General features: G+C 38.0%; 1 protein-coding gene across 2 annotated transcripts in view; it reads left to right on the top strand.

The window, feature by feature from the left end:
* Window positions 1–9,450: 9,450 nt before the first annotated feature.
* The window catches only part of tjp2b (tight junction protein 2b (zona occludens 2)), a 93,430-nt gene continuing 81,776 nt past the window's right edge, over window positions 9,451–21,104 (top strand). The window contains exon 1 of one of the 2 annotated variants that reach the window (XM_079827588.1): window positions 9,451–9,685. In XM_079827588.1, coding sequence (XP_079683714.1) covers window positions 9,632–9,685 — 54 coding nt within the window. In that variant the 5' untranslated portion in view covers window positions 9,451–9,631. The remainder of the gene's footprint in view (window positions 9,686–21,104) is intronic. The other variant, XM_079827589.1, reaches the window with a different exon arrangement.

Below are 21,104 nucleotides of genomic sequence, written 5' to 3'. Positions count from 1 at the left end.
GGGGAAATAGTTATGCTGCGTTCACACCAAACGTGAACAGAGCGTCAAAATCGAGTCTACCGCGTCTAGTTGGACGCTTGAACATTTTGAGTCCATTCGCGCGTCCACAGCAAATTGGAAGCGAGTATAAATTGAACGTTTGAAGTGAAATAGACGGGCGTTCAAGGCGCTCCAGGAGAAATATGTCATAAAACACCACTCTGCCTCTTTTCATTTTCATTAAAATATATATTAAACATTAATAGCCACACAAATGTGGTCCAGGAAACGCACTACCTATATTATCTTCACTGCATGTATATTTAAATATCCTAAAAAATAAAGTTATGAAACTTCTCTTTGCCCATAGTCAAAACGATTTGGCAAACAACAAATTATAGATTGATGACACGAAAGATCGCCTGTTAGATCTACACAAGACGAATTCTATCTCATGTTTAACCACCACAGAGACATCCGAGCCAGCGGCAAACGTCAGAAGGACTGGCTGAGGAAAGGCTGCTCTCGCCGGGGTTAATGAGTGCTGAGCGCCGCTGATCGCCTGGATCTCCAAAAACTCAAGATTATTTTTTTTAAATAGGCGCTCTCTTTATAAATAAACCACAGATTTGAGCTTTAAACAACTACATTCTCACCTGAAAAAGTCTTAAAACTACATTTTGTGACACAATAGTAGTTTTTTTAAATTATGCTGGGTTTCTCATCACGTCACTTTACCACGTGGCAGCAGCTAGCAGGCTCCTGATTGGTTAACGCGCGCAAATTGATGCCAAAGTTCACATTTTTCAACTCGGGCGTCAGACGCAAATTCACTTCAAACGCGCGAATGCTCAAAAAGCAGCACTCGCGCGTATCGCAGGATCTCCAGACGCGTGTCAACGTGCCTTTCCATTGACTTAACATTGAAATCACTCGCTCCTGACACTCTATTCGCGTTTGGTGTGAACGCAGCATTAAAGGGCTCCTATAATGTCCCTTTTGACAAGATGTAAAATAAGTCTCTGATGTCCCCAGATTGTGTATGTAATGTTTTAGCTCAAAATACCCCCCAAAAATACTAATATTTTATAGCATGTTTGTTACAAAATTGCATAGGTGGACAAAGTACACAACTCCATTACTTGAGTAAAAGTAAAAGTACTATTGGTTAAATATTACTCCACTACAAGGGAAAGTTGTAAAGACAGATTTTTACTTAAGTAAAAGTACAGAAGTACTTGCTTTTAAAAGTACTTAAGTATCAAAAGTAAAAGTAAATGCATTATTTTATTATTGTTGTATGAATGCACTGTTCCATCATGCTGGTTTAAGCTAGTCATGCTCCATCTGACATGCTAGCATATCTTGAGCTCATTTAAATACTTGTTTAAGGCCTTTGCACACTGAGTCCGAAATTCGCATGCAAAATTTTCGCACGTCAAAAAATAAATTCGACCTCACGTTATGTCAATCACGCTTGCACACTCCCTCCGAAACTTTCGTCCGTCAAAAAAAAAATCGGAACAGGTTCGATTTTCTGCGTTTTTCGCATCCGTTTTTCCCATCTACAGCTGATGCCCAGCCTAAAACTGCTGGCAATGCTGGTGAATGAATCGCCAGTGCTCCTCAGATACCTACAATTATATATACAAATATTATTGTATTAAAAATACTACAATATCACAGCTATAATTTTAGCACACCAACCAACTCCCTGTAAACCGTGTGTGTGTGTGTGTGCGCGCGTGCGTGCGCACGGATCCTAGACATAGCCTACTGCCAGTCTCTGTTCAGGATTGGAAATTGGTGGTCTTCTTTTTAATATGTGGCTCCAGTATCGCTAGCAAAGCATCAAACGGAGCCACTGACATTCAACTTTGTATCGGTCTGGATAATCCGCAGCTCCTTGAAAAGGAGGTGGAAGACGGCATTTTGTGTTGTTTTGCGTTTTTTTTCGTAACGCATTCAATACGCATCGGACACAGTGTGCAAGGTCTCTGTCCCTGACAAATTTTTCGGATCACGAATACGAAAAAACGCGTGCGAAAATTTCGGACTCAGTGTGCAAAGGCCTTTAATGTTAGGGTGTGGCAGGACCTCCAAGCTCCATCCATTGCATACAGAGAAGGGGGAGCTGGACATCAAGCAATATTGATATCAATTGTGTCAAGAAGCCTGCCCACTTTCTGATTAAAATGAATTAAGGGCTTTAGGAAACTAGTGATAACTGCAAAGCCACCACTCTGTACTTCATCTCCACTGCATGAACTTAACAGCCTGTTAATCTTTTCTGATTAGTATGTGCAAGACAGCTGAATCAAAACATGCCCGCTAGGCCACACTTGACAGTTTCACTGCATCACAATGTTTTTTTTAGACTTTATTCTGAACTGAATCTTCACTCCAGAGTGCTTTTATGTAATTTTATCTGGCTCTTCTTGCATGCTTTTTCTGTAGGTGCTAATTAGGTCCATATGCCGGATTTTATTGAGGTCCTTGTTTTTTCTCACCTTTCCTCACACCTAACGTGGATGTGCTGAGGGATAGAGCAGCTCTCATAGATAGTGACAGACCCGATCCAGGCCTTAGAAACAGGCTTTTGTGCTCTGCTGAGTTCACACTTGAAGCACCTGTGCGGCACAAAAGGTCCCTGTACACGTTTGCATTTTTGCTTCTATTGCACACATCTCAGGGTTTAAAAAAAGATCAATTCAAGGCAGTCTGGTATATTTGTTAAATGTCTGTGAAGCCAACACATTTCAGAATTTTAATTGCTTTAATTCACAAGTTGGAACTGCATGTATTCAAATTTTAATTATTTCCTGATATGTTTTTTTCCTTCACTGATCAGACATAATATTAATAACTTTATAAATTATATAAATAACTAACAAAACAAAAAGTTTTTTTTACACATTGTCATATCACTCTTAAAGGGGTCATGAACTGCGTTTTTTTTATTGTTTTATGTTTCCTGGGGTGCACTTATAATGTTAGAATGCTTTTTACATCAAAAATTGTCATAATTTATAAATAAAAGGCATTTTTCCTACCCTGATTTTAGCCCTCTGCTCTGAACGCTCTGTTTAAAGGGGCGTGTCTACTGTGAGACTTCAGTGTAAACGCTCACTGCTGTGATTGGCTAACGTCTTTCCATTCGAAATAGTATTACTCTCTCTTTTAGCGCTTTTTTACTATAACAGCTCTCATGGTTAACTAATCGTGAAAATTGTTGTATCATATTTAGATCTATGGCATTATATTCAGATCTTGGCATGAAAGGTTGCAGTGATGATCATTGTAGCCGATCACACACATGTTGAGCGCATGAAAGCAGTGATCTCGTCATTGCAACTCAGTTTCTGTACACTAACATATGCTTTCATCTTCACCAACAGTGCAAACGTGATATAGTTAAGAGTTTCGTTGAATAAAACGGGAGTCACTGATAAACTCTCATGTTTGATTGACAGGTTCAGCACGTGCTGCTCAAACGATTGCAAAGGGAGCTTTCTTTGATCGCTTTCTTTATTGAATTTAATCACCGTTAAATAACAGATTATTTTCGTCATACTAAGAGAAACAATGCAAGTTGATGTTTAGTCTCTGACACACAGACAAAGAACATCTGACTGTCATGAATCATTACATTTCAGATCAGGAAATGAACACATTTCCTGATTTACACATTTAGAATGAACACAGTTACTTGCATGTTGCATTACTGTTGAACCCAGGCACTGCACAAAATATTTTGTAATCCTCAATGGCATGTTTATTGCTTTGTAGCTCAAAGGTTTAACACTAGGCCTATGTTACATGCGTGAATCGGTGGGCTGGGCTAAACAGGCAGTGATGAAGTAGGCGTTGATATTCTTCTGCTGAGGCGGTGCTTGCCTCCCTTTGACGTCATAAGCCACGTTTCCACCGCAGGAACTTTCCCCAGGAACTAGGAACTTTGGGTGGTACTTGGTGTGTTTTGACCACAGGAACCAGGGTCTAAATGAAGTTCCGGGTAAATATTTCCCCCTCCAAACGGCCCTGCTCGCGAGGTAGTACTATTTCAAAGTTCAGGAACTTTCGGGGATGGGACTTTGGCGCTGAACATGCCGATTGGTTGAGCTCACACAGCATTTTATTTCAACCGGCATTTTTAAAAGTCTTTTGAGAGGTTCTTTCTGCGTTCAGTAAATATCAGTCTTGCTCTTTCTGTTCCGATAGCGCGTGTTGTCTCAGCAATCGCACGTCAATGTCCGTAATAGCTGATAACTATCCGAATACACTTTAGTATCAGTGCTCGTCTCTTTTCCACCGCTTTGTTAAAGGGTTAGTTCACCCAAAAATGAAAATTCTGTCATTACTTACCCTCATGTCGTTCGACACCCGTCAGACCTCCGTTCATCTTCGGAACACAAATGAAGATATTTTAGTTGAAATCTGATGGCTCTGAAAGGCCTCCATTGGCACAATGCACTTTACACTCTCAAGACCCTTAAAAGGTACTAAAGACGTCGTTACAAAGTCCATCTCACTACAGTGGTTCTACAATAACTTTATGAATCAGCGAGAATAGTTTTTGTGCGCAAAAAAAACCTAAATAACGACTTATATAGTGATGACGATTTCAAAACACGGCCTCATGAAGCTTCGAAGCGTTATGAATCAGTGAGTCGATTCAGCGGTTTGGATCGCGTGCCAAACCGCCAAACTGCTGAAATTTGGCGATCCAAACTGCTGATTCGGCTTTTTTTTATGTTTCCTGGGGTGCACTTATATTGTTAGAATGCTTTTTACATCAAAAACTGTCATAATTTATAAATAAAATGCATTTTTCCTAATTTTAGCCCTCTGCTCTGAACGCTCTGTTTAAAGGGGCGTGTCCACTGTGAGACTTCAGTGTAAACGCCCACTGCTGAAATTTGGCGATTCAAACTGCTGATTCGGCTCACTGATTCATAACGCTTCGAAGCTTCATGAGGCCGTGTTTTGAAATCGTCATCACTATATAAGTCGTTATTTAGCACAAAAACTATTCTCGTCGCTTCAAAAAGTTATTGTAGAACCACTGAGATGTGGTTCTACTGTGGTTAGTGAGATGGACTTTGTAACGACGTCTTTAGTACCTTTTAAGGGTCTTGAGAGTGTAAAATGCCATTGTGCCAATGGAGGCCTTTCAGAGCCATCAGATTTCAACTAAAATATCTTCATTTGTGTTCTGAAGATGAACGGAGGTCTTACGGGTGTCGAACGACATGAGGGCAAGTAATTAATGACAGAATTTTCCTTTTTGGAAACCAAGCAGATAGAGCAACCATTGACTGCCATAGCATTTCCCCTACTATGGCAGTCAATGGTTGCTCCATCTGCTTGGTTACAAACATTCTTCAATCTTCAGAACAAAGAAACTCATACAGGTTTGGGACAATTTGAGGGTGAGTAAATGATGACAGAATTTTCATTGTTGGGTGAACTACCCCTTTAAGGACAAAAGATTAGGCCGCGCCATAGTGCATACCCCACCTCCTCAAAAAAAAAAAATTTCTGAAGGCCATAATGACTATAATGTTATATTAAAAAGTTAATGTTGAACATTTTTAGATGCAATTGACTACGCGTTTCAGCCGCATATATTCCCATTGTAAATGAATGCATTTTAGGACAATGCAAATACATTAAAGAACCATATGTGTACTTCTGAGCATTAACGTGTTTCATGGAGCGGAAGATTTGATGACTAGTTGCCTATAAATATTGTAAAGGTGCAAAAAGTCAAAATTCAGAGGCATGTTATCAATAAACATTTTTTGAATGTGGGATAAGTGTGGCCAGATTGGGTCAACAATTTCCAGCCCAAAAACCTCACCAAATGTACATTTATATTTTAAAAAAATGGTTATTGATAACATGCCTGGTTATTGATAACAATTTTGCACCTCTTACAATAGGCTACTTATAGGCAACTAGTCACTCCAAGAAAAAAACCCAAAACTTTAACTGCCAAAATAATGTGATATTATTTTATTGCCATACCAATCAATGGTGATAAGTTACCATTTTATCGCCTTAAAGCATAACATTGATGATTAAAAAAAAAAAAAAATCCCAGTAAAACGGTTCAAATATGACTATATGTCCAGGTAGGCTATCCCTCAGAAAAACACGATTTTCAATGGCAACAGTAAGAAGCCAATTTACGTGCAAAAAGTGCCCAATATAGAGATTGGAAAAAGCAATGTAATTAACAGGCATTTCACACGTTAATGCACACACCACTGCCATAATCCGTCAACAAATAAATAACAACAATGCGCTTACCTTTGTGTTGCACTTTGCTTTGACAAAACTACAGTACGTCTTTCGTAAAGTACATGGCACATGCACTTAGCACAGTCAAAATGGATTAATCGTTGATTTAAACATCTTTCAGCAGCTGTCGGGGTTGCAGATGTCCTAAGTGTGTATATGATGATGGACAGGAGTCACGGTTAAATTTATAAAGAGTCTTCGAGTCACAGGTGTAATTCACGTTTGAGAGTTGAGTCACTCTCCCACTCTTTACTGTAGATACAACTTACTGTATATTTATGCCACTGGCATAGCGATCACTGGAATATACAGCTACGAGTTATCACGCTAAAAACTCGGCTAAAGTCATGAATGAGCACGTCTGCCTGCTGATCGCTGATTGGCTGAAGGTGCTCGTCGGTGAGATCCCGCCCTATCTGGCAACATGGTGTGTGATTTGTGCAGGTGCAGGCGTGATTGATCGCCTACAACCTAATAGGGTGTCGGAATGGTTTGTGTTTATCCTTCTCATCCAACCACAATCAAATTCACTCTGTCCGGATGACGCGATTTATCTGGATAGTTGTTGTTTTTTTTATGACAAGCCGGAATGAAAACATGCCGGAATGGAATAGGAGTAACGAGGCTATTATTAAAATGTAAGGAGTAGAAAGTACAGATAATTGCTTGAAAATGTAAGGAGTAGAAGTAAAAAGTAGGCTGAAAAATAATTACTCCAGTAAAGTATAGATACTCAAAATTTCTACTTAAGTAAGGTAACGAAGTATTTGTACTTCGTTACTTGACACCTCTGAAAACTAGCCTTACAGACGTCATTCCATTTAAATTCTACATCCTTAAATTCAAATTTAAATGACAATTCTGCGTCCTGTTCAGCATGTGAAATGACAAAGGCCTTCTTGATTCAATTCTGAATGGCACACACCCCTGGTAGCCAATACTCCACGAGACAGCTGCACTCTGTAAAGCCACTTGTGATAAAGAGGCCAGTCACTGAATCGGACTGGTTCAGCAACTCTCTGTCATGATTACAGCGAGGTCAGTCACCAGCATATGACTTAACACAACAACACACTCCATCACATGTGCACACACCCACAACAAAAACTGCTGATCAGATAGGAGAAGCGCATGTTTGACCACACATTATGGCATAAAAGATTCATGCTAATGCATGTGAAACGTGATATACTTCACTGAACACACTTCTTGACATCACTCATGCAGATACTTAAACGCTGCTCTGATCCGTAATGCTGTTGCCCAACACAGCCTCGCTGAGGCTCCACCCCTTGTGCTGACATCATCCATAAGAGAGGATGCTGGGAGATGACTAAAGAAGTCTGTGACAGAGTTCATGTATGAGTAAACAACACGCTCACTGTGTGTTTCTGTTGACAATAAGCAGTTCTGAGTTTGACCAGTGAAGTCATCATTGTACCTCGGAGAGAGTGTCACTCATCCTGCACAAACAATTGTTTTGTGTTCTGTTGCTTTAAGAATTACTTGAAAAAGTATTATACAATTTTTTTCACACTCAGATGAGTTATACCAGCTGCTTCTGCATGTTCCAATGTGTCCTATTGTAATTTTTAAATTTAGATCTGAACTGATAAATTTAGATCAAAATACCTCGTGAAAATATCTCATGAAAAGATTTAAGGGAATTGTTGTAATGCTTTTGCTTTGGAGTCTGCATGGCTTTGAGAGTTTTGACATGTTTGGTCTGAAAATCAAGGCTAGAGTTTTGACACTTTGTCATTTGGTCCCTCGAGTTCCAGTGAGGACTTTGAGGAGACTGTTGACATACAGGCAAAAAACACCACCGCATCATTTTGGAAATATTAGTTTTCTCTGTTCTGTTTTTTTTTTTGGAGAACAGGTTGGTGTTGGATATAAGAAAGTCAATAAAAGAAAGAAGAATATACTATCTATCTATCTATCTATCTATCTATCTATCTATCTATCTATCTATCTATCTATCTATCTATCTATCTATCTATCTATCTATCTATCTATCTATCTATCTATCTATCTATCTATCTATCTATCTATCCATCTATCCATCTATCCATCCATCCATCCATCCATCCATCCATATTCCTATAAGCCTATAGTTTCTATCATATCATATGTATTTAATATTTCCATCCATCCATATTCCTATAAGCCTATAGTTTATATTATATTATGTGTATTTAATATTTCCATCCATCCATCAATCAATATATTCCTATAAGCCTACAGTATATATTATATTATATGTATTAAATATATATATATATATATATATATATATATATATATATATATATATATATATATATATATATATATATATATATATATATATATATATATATATATATATATATATATATATGTATATATTGTGTGTGTGTGTGTGTGTGTGTGTGTGTGTGTGTGTGTGTGTGTGTGTGTGTGTGTGTGTGTGTGTGTGTGTGTGTGTGTGTGTGTGTGAATTCGGTTATGGAATGTTGATTTATACTCTTTAAAAAAAGGCTGTTTTTTTCCCCAGGCAAATTTTTGTTAGGCAATTCGTCTTGTTTCAGGTTTGTGTACACCTCTATGCAGATTTATAAAAAAAAAAAAAAAATCCCCAGGATTTTAATGATCATCATCAATATCTGTCTCGATTCAAAATACATATTGCAACTGAGATAAATAGGATACCTATCATATAAGGAACAGACAAAATTAACTCTTAAATCCCCCTCAAAAAGAGTTTATTTTCTGTAATAAATCATATTTATGTTTAACATGATATACTTTCTTTTAATAAGACGCAAAGTTTCCTTTCAGTGACATCAGAAGTTGTTTGCTACCCTTTAGTAAACGTGGTTTAGTGTGTTATCGGGGAACTCTCTCAGGGAACAGTTAAATCAATGTTTGCCCGCTGGGCGCGACCATTTGATAAACAGGGAGGGATGTTTTATTAAGAAGCGCAAACATTAAGTATTAAACGACGATAACAGAATCAAATATATATATATTTTGATTACATTTTATGTCTATATTTTATATTATATATGTATGTAATATTACACCGCGGGTTTTATACTCAAGCTGCGCACCAGCACTTGACACCCCTTTTCCTTAGTTGGTACAATCGTGAAGTAGGTTGGCTTGGGTTGAAAGTCGCTCGGAGCAAAAATGTTTCCCAGGGTCTGCCTTCGCGTACTCAGACGCTGATCGCTCCACCGATTTCACAAGGATCTCATGCTCAAAGCCATGCTGAATCCAAGAGGCTGACGACAACGACAAATCTAAAATAATCGCCCTATATCCAGCGCCGAAGTACTTTTTTGAACACAGAGAAATCAGGATGCCCGTGAAAGGTGGAGGAAGAGTTACTTATCCGAATAAAAGCGAGAATGCTGTAAGTATCGCTGCTGGTGGAATGTCATAGTTTTTCGAAATAGTTTTATGTTTGTTTTGAGGGGTAAAAAACGTAAGCGTTAAAATATAAGAAGTTTTAAACCGAGATAGTGTATATTAATTTTGTTTACGATAATAAGATGTTTCAGCCAATGGAATGCTGTACTGCGAACTTCACCTGTTGAGTTTTCCTCAAGGGTGGAAGCTACAGTACGAGCGCGCTCCTGTCAACTTTATCCCAAATAATTTACTTTTAGAACCATTTACATATAATTCTAATGGTCAGAAAGTATGTTTAGCTGTTTCCTTGTCATTCACGGACGCCCACGTCTAACTACCATCTCATAGAAACAAAACAGGGGATTGTTGTAGTGCTTTCGCTTTGGATTCGGGCTTTAGGAGTGTTGACATGTTTGGCCTGAAAAGTCAAGACTGAAGTTTGACACTTTGTCGTTTGGTCGCTTGTGTTCCAGTGAGGACTTTGAATAGATTGTTGACATAAGCATAAAACATTACATGCAAAGGCACAGCTATGTTATTTTTCCCCCTCTAGTTCCTGATTTTGAATATATTCGTGATTTCTAATAGATGGTATTGAGTGTATACTTAGTAGGCTTCTGTATGATGATGTGATGTATTTCTATCTCTATTTTTGGTTTTGGATGGTATCAGTCAAAAGTTTGGATACACAGCTACCCTTTCTTTATTACTGTTATCCATGTTTTATATAAAAGTAAAGTTGAAACTGTGAAATAACTCAAAAGGAAGTAAAGGAATTATGTAGTAACCACAAAAATCATTCTATGATGCTTTTTAAACGGTATAAAAGAAGCTGAAAGCTTTTTAGGGCTGAGTGATGGCTACAAATTTCCCACATTTTTACGATATTCAATATATCTAGATTTATTATTTTTTTTGCTCTAGAAATTTTTTAACATGGTAGTGTTTTGCTCCCCATAAAAAGTGCATACAAATAGTTCACTGCAAAATCAACACAGTTATAAAAAAACAATAATCTACTTACTGCTTTTTGTTATATGAACACAGAAGGAAAGTTTCTATTTTTATATCATCAGCAAAATTATCGGTGTCATATTTTTTTTTAGGTTTATATTTGTTCACAAAACTAATTTCTTTCAAATATTTGCATCAAAAAGTTTTTAATATCATGACTTATGACTGAACTCCAATAACTCACTCTTTGCATCAGCTCTAGTATATATGATTTCATATCAGCTCAACTACTATTACATCAGAAAATAACTTCATTAAACTGTTAGTGATGCAGAAACTATTCCTGGAGCTGCTGGAGCTCCAGGTCACCTTGACTCCATTAGAGTAAAACTATGGCCCTGTCTCATTACCTACATTGAGCTGCCTGCATCGAAAACATTTTGGGACATCATAGGCAAGTTCTGAATCATCCAAGGTGATGATGCCCAAAAATGCAATCTAGGTAGGCAGCTCACTATTTTACAACTCAACCTATGTTGCCTCTTGTTGCCTCATCCGAACGGACGGCTGATGTTGTCGCCTCAGTGTGGAGGTGTTGAGTTCACCCCGGCGTGGCCTCCTCATTTAACTCAGTGTTTTCTGTCTGGTTTGGCCCAGCGGGAGAGCAGCTTGGGCTGCAGATTATCAGACCTCATTATTCAGGAGTGAAGAGGCCTGATTCTGATGTTAGGATGAGAAGAGCCGTTATAATCACACCCGGACTTATGGCTTCTCAAGAGCCAATCTTCTTATACTCACACTCACAGAACTGGTTTAAAGTCTTTACTGCTTCTGTGAACAATATTTAATGCATTCAAGTTCACTTAATGAAGGTTTGAAGACTCATTTGTGTGACATCTGTAGAGATGCAATTGACGAAAATTGACGATGGGTTCAGTGATTGCCACAAATATCGATTTCGATCTTGATTCAGTATCAATTAATATTTATATAGCCTACTGTACATATAAGGAAAAATAAGTTTAACTATTTTAAACTTTTCTTAAATTATATTTGCTCACATTCAAATAATATTCACTTTTGTGTGCTTGTATAAGTATTATTCAAAATATTAGGATGTAAGTTATTAACTTTTTAAAATTTCACATTTAAAGAAATCTAGTGTTTGATCATGTATAAATATTTATTCAAATGCAAAACCTAAAAATAATTAAGAAGATATGATCTGCAATACTTTGTGCAACTAGATACATATTATTTATTAGTAGTGTATATTTATTAAAGAGCCATACAGGCCTCTTTGCATTGGAATTTTCTATTTTAACCTTAATTACTACACTAATTGTAATATAAATAATACAAAATATTTTAAGTGGTCATTAATGGACCACAATTATTGCACATATTGTAGGCCTATTTAGTACCAAAAGATATCCTCAAAATATTCAATAAATATTATTAAACTAAAATATAGAACATATAGGCTATTTAATTGAAAAATAGTTAAGGTGTATGGTCACATTTGACCACCAATGAGTATGATGTGAACAATTAGTAAGCAATGAGGGCTAAATACAAGAAAAACATTGACATTAATGTAACAATGTTGGGTCTATCATCACTCTCCATAATAAAATGATCCAGTAAATGTGGTTGGCGTAATAATCAATGCACACTATGCTGTACTGTACCAAAACCTGCTGCAAACACCTGTACAGCGAAACTGTTGTGTATCCGCGGCTTAAGCCATTCAAATGTATTGACAGCGCAGGTTTGTTTATAGCTATTGAGCGCTCCGTGAACCACGTGACCGCGCGCGCGCCGCGAGATGAGAGCAGGTCGCAACTCTGTTTTTCAACGCCTCTGGTTTTAACTGTTACACATTAGCGCCAAAACGCTATTTATTGTTTGCATTTCGTATTACATTTTAAAAGCTTAGACTTTAATATCAAAAGCATCAACATAGCTCAACTGAACCTGTATGACAGGCGAGAACAAATTTCTGGAGGAAGCTCAAACGTGCTGCGTAACACTATTAAGATTAAAAAGGGAAGAGGGAAGATTAAAAAGATCTTAATTTGTGTTCCGAAGATGAATGAAAGTCTTACGGGTTTGGAACGACATGAGGGTAATTAAAGGGATAGTTCACCCAAAAATGAAAATTTGATGTTTATCTGCTTACCCCCCCGGGGATCCAAGATATAGGTGACTTTGTTTCTTCAGTAGAACACAAATGAAGATTTTTAACTTCAACCGTTGCAGTCTGTCAGTCGTATAATGCATAATGTGAATGGTAGCAAAATCTATGATAGTAAAAAAAAACATGCACAGACAAATCCAAATTAAACCCTGCGGCTCGTGATGACACATTGATGTCTTAAGACACGAAACGATCAGTTTGTGCGAGGAAAAACTAACAGTATTTATATTTTTTATTTTTAGTATTTATAATTTTTTATCTCTAATACAACACTATGTCCAAAAGCCTTCAGCGTGCTCTCACTTCCGGTGAGTGAGGTCTTTGATCAGATCCATTTCCTACTAAAGTATAGTGGTATTTGGCCAAGTGTATCCATAGCAGCCTGGGACGGCAACATGCCCAGTGCATTATGAGTGTTGAAGTTTTCCTACCTATTTGGCAAAAGGGAAGACAGCAGCCTTTTTCCCGGTTTTCTCTAGTCAGGAAGCTACTTTATAGGCAGCCAAGTTTTATCGAAAGCCCATTTTGCCAACTGTGAAGTACCCCTTGAAATTTCTGCCTGTTTGGGGGCGGCAGTGGCTCAGTGGTTCTTGTAGGTTGTCTACAAACCGGAAGGTTGGTGGTTCAATCCCTGGTTCCACCTGACCAATTGTCGACCATGATCAAGACATCTAACCCCAACTCTGCCGACGAGCTGAATGGCGCCTTGCATGGCTGACACCGCCGTCGGTGTATGAATGGGTGAATGTGAGGCAATATGTAAAGCGCTTTGGATGGCCATGGGTCTGTTGAAAGCCCTATATAAATGCAGTCCATTTACCATTTACCATTTGTCACTCAAACATGACTTCTAAATATAGTGCATGACTCATATGAACCACTTTCATATTTTTTTTATTTTCATATTAGCTAAATGTCTATGGTCACTATGAACACTGTCATTCCTGAAAAATGAGCGAGTCTTACAGGTTTGGAATAACATGAGGGTGAGTAAATGATGATTGAACCTCCATTGTTGGGTGAACTAACAGTTTTTATAGGGTTTTACTATTAGAATTCCCTATTGTATTGTTTTTTTCTGTTTATCAGACGCATCTAGTGGAGGTTCACCCTATGGAGCCCCCCTGACCAAACACGTGGAGCACCATACTCAAATCCGGCCTAATCCACAGCAAGGCTTTTAATTCTGGCCAGTTGCCTTTAATCTCCCACGAGGCCGCTTGCCTCCGGTTTTCCGCTCCAATCATATCTTTTAATTAGGATTCTCTGTGTGGATTCATATTAGGACATCATTTCCTCTGATAATAGATGTGTACGTCCTGAACGAGGACAAAAACAACTTGTTTCTAGTCTTGTTTCTGTGCAGTGTTCTGAAAGACATCGCAGAGGTTTTCAGGCTATGTTGCGTGTGTCTTATCACAGCTGGTTTATTGCAAACGCTTTGTGCCAGGCACAAGGGCGCTCGGTTTACATTCTTCCTGCACAGGCTGCGCTGCCATAGTGGTTCTCACTCAACGGTGGTTCCACCTGTCTCTCACATTCACGTCAAAGGATTGAACTAATTAAACTGGTATGTGTTAATAATCTGTTTTGACACCCAAATTGCCATCTCACTTTAAAATCTGACACTTTAAAGTGTGGCGAACAGCAATTGTGTCAATTGTTTCTCTTCGGGCAAGAGCTGTAATTTGCTTTAGCATGAAGATAAACTATAATTCGGTAATAAAAGATCTCTTGTTTCCTTCATGCAGATCGGGCTCTTACTAAGAACTGCTAGGCTCTTTTTTAGCCTAAAATAGCTATTTTTTTCTTGGTAGTTTGTGGCAGGGAAATGCTTCTTAATTACATGGAAGAGTTCGAACCCCTGTGCTGGATATTTCGGGCCTTTGCTCCATCTTGCCAGGGTGCACATCCTGTATACATGCACATTTATCAGTAATTCGGTTGATGCAAGCCGTGTGATCGTTTGATCTCAGCAGGACACACAATGTGATGTCAAGATCAGTTCTCATGTGTTGCGTTTTCCTGTATTCTCATCAAAATTTAGTTTAAAAGAAAAAGATCCACTTGTTTTCTTTCAGATTGACTTGTTAGGCGCAATCTTCAGACTTTGCCAAGGTTATTTCCTCCCTGGGCGTAAGGAATAAGATCGGGCTGATTTGGGAATGTACAGGATGAGGACAGTTTACAGTTTGCTTCCTCTGGTGCATTGCTTTCCTTTTTGAACTGTACCACGCCCTAAAGATTGCTGACCCTGTGCACAGAGAAAACTCATTATATCCCTAAGGCTCTCCAGACGTTGGCCTAATCGCCAGTTGATGACAGAGATTTCTGGGAAGTGCATCTCTCTCCTGCTCTATCATATTTGACATGAGTCATCTGTTGTGGATGCAATTAAAAACATTTTTTTTATTTTTTTATTTTGTAATTCCAGGTCATGCTGCCTCTATTTTAAGTTTAATAATCTTGTTGTTGAAAGTTGTCCCTCGCCTTAAGGGTTTCATCAGTTTGGGGTGTTATTTTAATTTATAGTTTAATTTAATTTACGATAGTGTCAATTTAAAGCAGATGTGCATCCGTTTGTTTTCAGCTTTCTGCAATAACTAAGTCATAAAAAGATGCTTCTTTTCGCTGGAGGGCAAATTTGTTATTTTGAACACTTATTTTGATTTCCCCAGGGAATATGTTTCATTAGCGGATGCTCGTGGAGATTACTTGACAGAGGGGCGCCGGCATGTAATTGTTTTTGAAAACAATGTTATAGTTAGGGGTGGGCGATATGACCCAAATCTTCTTTCACGATATGGGTTATTTTATTTCACAAATGATATATATCACATTATAGTTATTTTTTTTAGAGATCTACATTTTTTTATACCATTGAAATACCATAATTCTTGTCATTATTTTCAACATCACAAAAACTACTAGCCTAAAGGCCTGTTCACACCGGGACGATTTTTGCGCGCGTTTATCGGCGACGTTTAAAGGGTTAGTTCACCCAAAAATGAAAATTCTGTCATTAATTACTTACCCTCATGTCGTTCGACACCCGTCAGACCTCCGTTCATCTTCAGAACACAAATGAAGATATTTTAGTTGAAATCTGATGGCTCTGAAAGGCCTCCATTGGCTCAATGGCACTTTACACTCTCAAGACCCTTAAAAGGTACTAAAGACGTCGTTACAAAGTCCATCTCACTACAGTGGTTCTAAAATAACTTTATGAATCGGCGACAATAGTTTTTGTGCGCAAAAAACCCCTAAATAACGACTTACATAGTGATGACGATTTCAAAACACGGCCTCATGAAGCTTCGAAACGTTATGAATCAATGAGCCGAATGATGATTTGGATCGCGTGTCAAACCACCAAACTGCTGAAATTTGGCGATTCAAACCGCTGAATCGACTCACTGATTCATAACGCTTCGAAGCTTCATGAGGCCGTGTTTTGAAATCGTCATCACTATGGAAGTCGTTATTTAGGGTTTTTTTGCACACAAAAACTATTGTCGCCAATTCATAAAGTTATTTTAGAACCACTGTAGTGAGATGGACTTTGTAACGACGTCTTTAGTACCTTTTAAGGGTCTTGAGAGTGTAACGTGCCATTGAGCCAATGGAGGCCTTTCAGAGCCATCAGATTTCAACTAAAATATCTTCATTTCTATTCCGAAGATGAACGGAGGTCTTACGGGTGTCGAACGACATGAGGGTAAGTCATTAATGACAGAATTTTATTTTTGGGTGAACTAACCCTTTAACTCCTCGTGACAAAACAAAGGGCACCAATGTGAGTGTGCACACCGACGCGCAAAACAGCAGGCGTAAAAGCGTCATTTAAAAAAAAAAAGCCATGTGTTCTTTTTTTTTTGGACGCGGCGCATAAAAAACTGGCCGAACGACAATAAGATCGCCGCTTCCTGTGTGTACAGGCCTTAAGTATAAAAAAACTCAAGTATACAGAAAATACAATTACAAGCATGTCGGAAGACAAACTACAATAGAACAAAGACAAAAATGAAATAGACCTACCTTAAAGTGTAAATGAAGTCATGTTTACATTATTTAGTAAACTGATTTTCACTTAAATTACATAACAAACATGATTAATGTGACCATTTTAAAGAAAAAAGGATGTTATGTTATAGCTTTTGGAGCAAGGGCGCCGCCATCTTGCAATACCACAGCGTGTGACGTCACTGGTTGTTTTACTTCGTTGGCCCGTGAAATAATATAAGTATTTCTTTACTTTTTTAACATAATGTTTTGGCCTAGTCAGAGTCCAGATTTGAACCCTATAATAACTATTTGGTCTCACATTAAACTCGAACTAACTAGGAGACATTTTTTAACGACTCATGAACAGTTTTGTCAACATTGAGTGAACAACACAGACTCTTCTTCCTGTAAAAGCTGTCTGCAAGTTTACCCACACCGGCTTAAACATCTAAAGAAAACAAAGGGAAGGCTATTCCGTGCTAAGTTACTTTATCTACAGTATATTGTGCAATTCTTGCTCATTTCCTGACCAGTGATTTGTGATTAAAATGGTTAAGACCATTAAAGGACCACTAAATATTTTGCCATTTATGGCTTGGTACATTTTTGTTTTCTTTAGTATTTTAGTAATCGCAATTCATTTTCAGTCAGCATTTATAATGTCAGCATGTCACACAGCATTGTGAATGATACATCCATGTATGTTTCATTTTAAAAACATTCTGCTTGTAATGTTTAAAGGGTACACGACACACACACAGTTTCTGCCAATCTCATGTTAATCTTGAGTAGTATTGCATGATTCATATCTCTGAAGAGTCTTTAGTTTTATCAGATTCATAAAAGACAGATACGCTGTACCGATTCTTTCCTAAAGCAGCCGAGCTCGTGGAAGCGTGCAGTGTGTGGGGCTAAAGAGTCATGAGCACATACACACACACAATACATCATGGCATTATCCCTGGATAACTTTCAATTCACTAAACATTCGTGTTTTTTTACATTTATATGCACTTACGCACCGATTGCCAACAAAACATAGACATTTGATGCAGTTTCACTCCCTGCCTGCGGTTTCGACTCATAACCGGGAACAAACAAACACACTTGCAGAACTCCGCAAACTGCATCCACTGTTTTCCTTAACACTGGGTTTTTTGGGAAGTTGAACAAGGTTACCTTTCCCTCACAACCAAAAACACACTTCTTTAGTGACACTGTTGATTTCGTGGTCTAAAAACAAAATTGAAGCGCTGCTGGCGGCTTCCGTAACAAAGCTTGAATTTGTTTCTTACAATGAATGGCAAGCTCACATCGAGATCCACCTCCATCCAATCAACCGATGCATAGATCAAGTACCTGCCCTACTTTTCTCTTTCTTTTACGATAAACCATTTCACAAAATAATTACTACTACTGAAATGTAATTACTAAAACTGAAATGTGGAGGAGAAACAAAACAACAAAATAGAGTTGTTTATGACACAGTGACGTTAACAATCCATTGATGAAATGAACTAAAACCAAACTGAAATTTAAAGATTATAGATTTTGGCTAGCTTTTAATTCATTTGATCATATTATGTCTAAATATACATTTTATGCAGCAAATACAATTAAATATTGAACTCTAGTACATTTAGTATTTTCATACTCAATTAAACCCACTAGATCCCCTGTAATTATCTTTGAAAAAATGCTAATGCTTTAGGAATTAAAAACATTTGCACAAATCCAATTATTGAGCAATTAGAGTGTGTCAGAGATGTGACCTCAGACAGACAGCAGAGGAGGTGGAGAACGTGGGATGATGGACGAATGAAAGAGTTGTTTACACTAGTGCACTGAGACACTGGCAGTGAAAGCCGATCATTGTTTCTTCATAAATGCTCTCTGAAACAATGAAGCTCTCATGCTGGAGAGACCCTCAGAGGAAGAGGGGGATACTCAGTACTGGAAATCTATTATGCCTGCATGATTCAAGATCTAAATTTCCTCTTGTGTGGGAAGAAACATTTTGTTGAATTACCTGATGCTCTTACACTGTGTGTGTGTGTGTGTACAGGGTGTTACTTCAAACATTGGGTGTATTTTGTCATTTAGTGCCATAAGACCAAAAGCGCTACATTACAGACCTTATTCAGAGCAGTGCCATGACCGCCCGGTATGCTGATAATTTCTTTTTGCCATATCGTCCAGCCCTGATATGAAGTATCTTGGAGTACCATGAAAATACCATAGTACAGTACCATGTTATACCCTATATTGGCTAAAGTATTGGAACACCACCAATCACTTCCATGGCCACAGGTGTATAAAATCAAGCACCTTGGCATGAAAGAATGGGTCGCTCTCAGGCGCTCAGTGAACTCAAGCATGGTACCGTGATAGGTTGCCACCTGTGCAATAAGTCCATTCCTGAAATTAAATATTCCACGTCAACTGTTAGTGGTATTATAACAAAGGGGAAGCAATCGGGAACAACAGCAACTCAGCCATGAAGTGGTAGTGGAACTGTACTCGCCTGACTGTGTTGTGCCAAGTGTAAAGTTTGGTGGAGGGGGGATTATGGCGTGGTGTTGTTTTTCAGGGGTTGTGATTGGTCCCTTAGTTCCGGTGAAAGGAACTCTTAATGGGTTAGTTCACCCAAAAATGAAAATTCTGTCATTAATTACTTACCCTCATGTCGTTCGACACCCGTAAGACCTCCGTTCATCTTCGAAACAGAAATGAAGATATTTTAGTTTAAATCCTATGGCTCAGAAAGCCGTCCATTGGCACAATGCACTTTACACTCTCAAGACCCACAAAAGGTACTAAAGACGTCGTTACAAAGTCCATCTCATTAGTGGTTTTACAACCCCAAATCAGAAAAAGTTGGGACAGTATGGAAAACGCAAATAAAAAAAAATTTAATTTCTAAATTTACTTTGACTTGTATTTCATTGCAGACAATATGAACAAAAAATATTTAATGTTTTGTCTGGTCAACTTCATGTCATTTGTAAATATGCATCCTTTCCTGTCATTCAGACCTGCAAAACATTAAAAAAAAAGTTGGGACAGGAGCAATTTAGGGCTAGTAATGAGGTAAAATGGTTAAATAATGATGTGATTTAAAACAGGTGATGTACAGGTGTTGTACAATAACTTTATAAAGCGACGAGAATAATTTTTGTGCGCAAAAAAACCCCTAAATAACGACTTACATAGTGATGACAGATTTTAAAACACGGCATCATGAAGCTTCGGAGCGTTATGAATCAGCGAGTCGAATCATGATTCGGATCGCGCGTCAAACCGCAAAACTGCTGAAATCAGTTGACTTTGGCGATCCAAACCGCTGAATCGACTCACTGATTCATAACGCTTCGAAGCTTCATGATGCCGTGTTTTGAAATCGGTCATCATAAAGTTCATAAAGTTATTGTAGAATCTGCACTGTAGTGAGATGGACTTTGTAACGACGTCTTTAGTGCCTTTTAAGGGTCTTGAGAGTGGAAAGTGCATTGTGCCAATGGAGGCCTTTCAGAGCCATCAGATTTCATCTAAAATATCTTAATTTGTGTTCCGAAGATGAACGGAGGTCTGACGGGTGTCGAACGACATGAGGGTAAGTAATTAATGACAGAATTTTCATTTTTGGGTGAACTAACCCTTTAATGCTTCAGCATACCAAGCGTCGGTCAATAAAGACCTCAACCCGATAGAACACCTTTGGGATGAATTAGAGCGGAGACTGCGAGCCAGACATCAGTGCTGGACCTCACAAATGCGCTTCTAGAAGAATAGTCAAAAATTCCCATAAACACACTCCTAAACCTTGTGGAAAGCCATCCCAGAAGAGTTGAAGCTGTTGAGAAACTCCATATTGAACCCTACGGATTAAGAATGGGATGTCATTAAAGTTCATGTGCTTGTAAAGGCAGGCGTCCCAAAACTTTTGGCAATATAGTGTATGTGAAAATGCCATGAAATGATCATCTGATGTGATGTTTTCTATGTACCATGTGCTGCTGTACTGTTTTATAAGAGCACAATTTAGTTTTTTCTCAACTTTTTTTTTCTCAATGCCAGTGTCAATATCACAGAATGAAGTGCTTTTGAACACTTTATTTAAAAAGTGAAATATAAATAAATATAAATGTTAACTATTATATTTTATTCTTTGATTAAATCAATTAATTCTTGATTTAACTTGAGTTAAAGCTCTTTAAAGTTTGCATAGGATTTAAATCAATCAATTCGTCATGATCTATTA

Source organism: Gobio gobio (assembly GCF_949357685.1).
Source record: "Gobio gobio genome assembly, chromosome: 10".
NCBI lineage: Eukaryota > Metazoa > Chordata > Actinopteri > Cypriniformes > Gobionidae > Gobio > Gobio gobio.
Note: the sequence above shows the minus strand (reverse complement) of the source record. Positions and strands in the feature narration are given on the sequence as shown.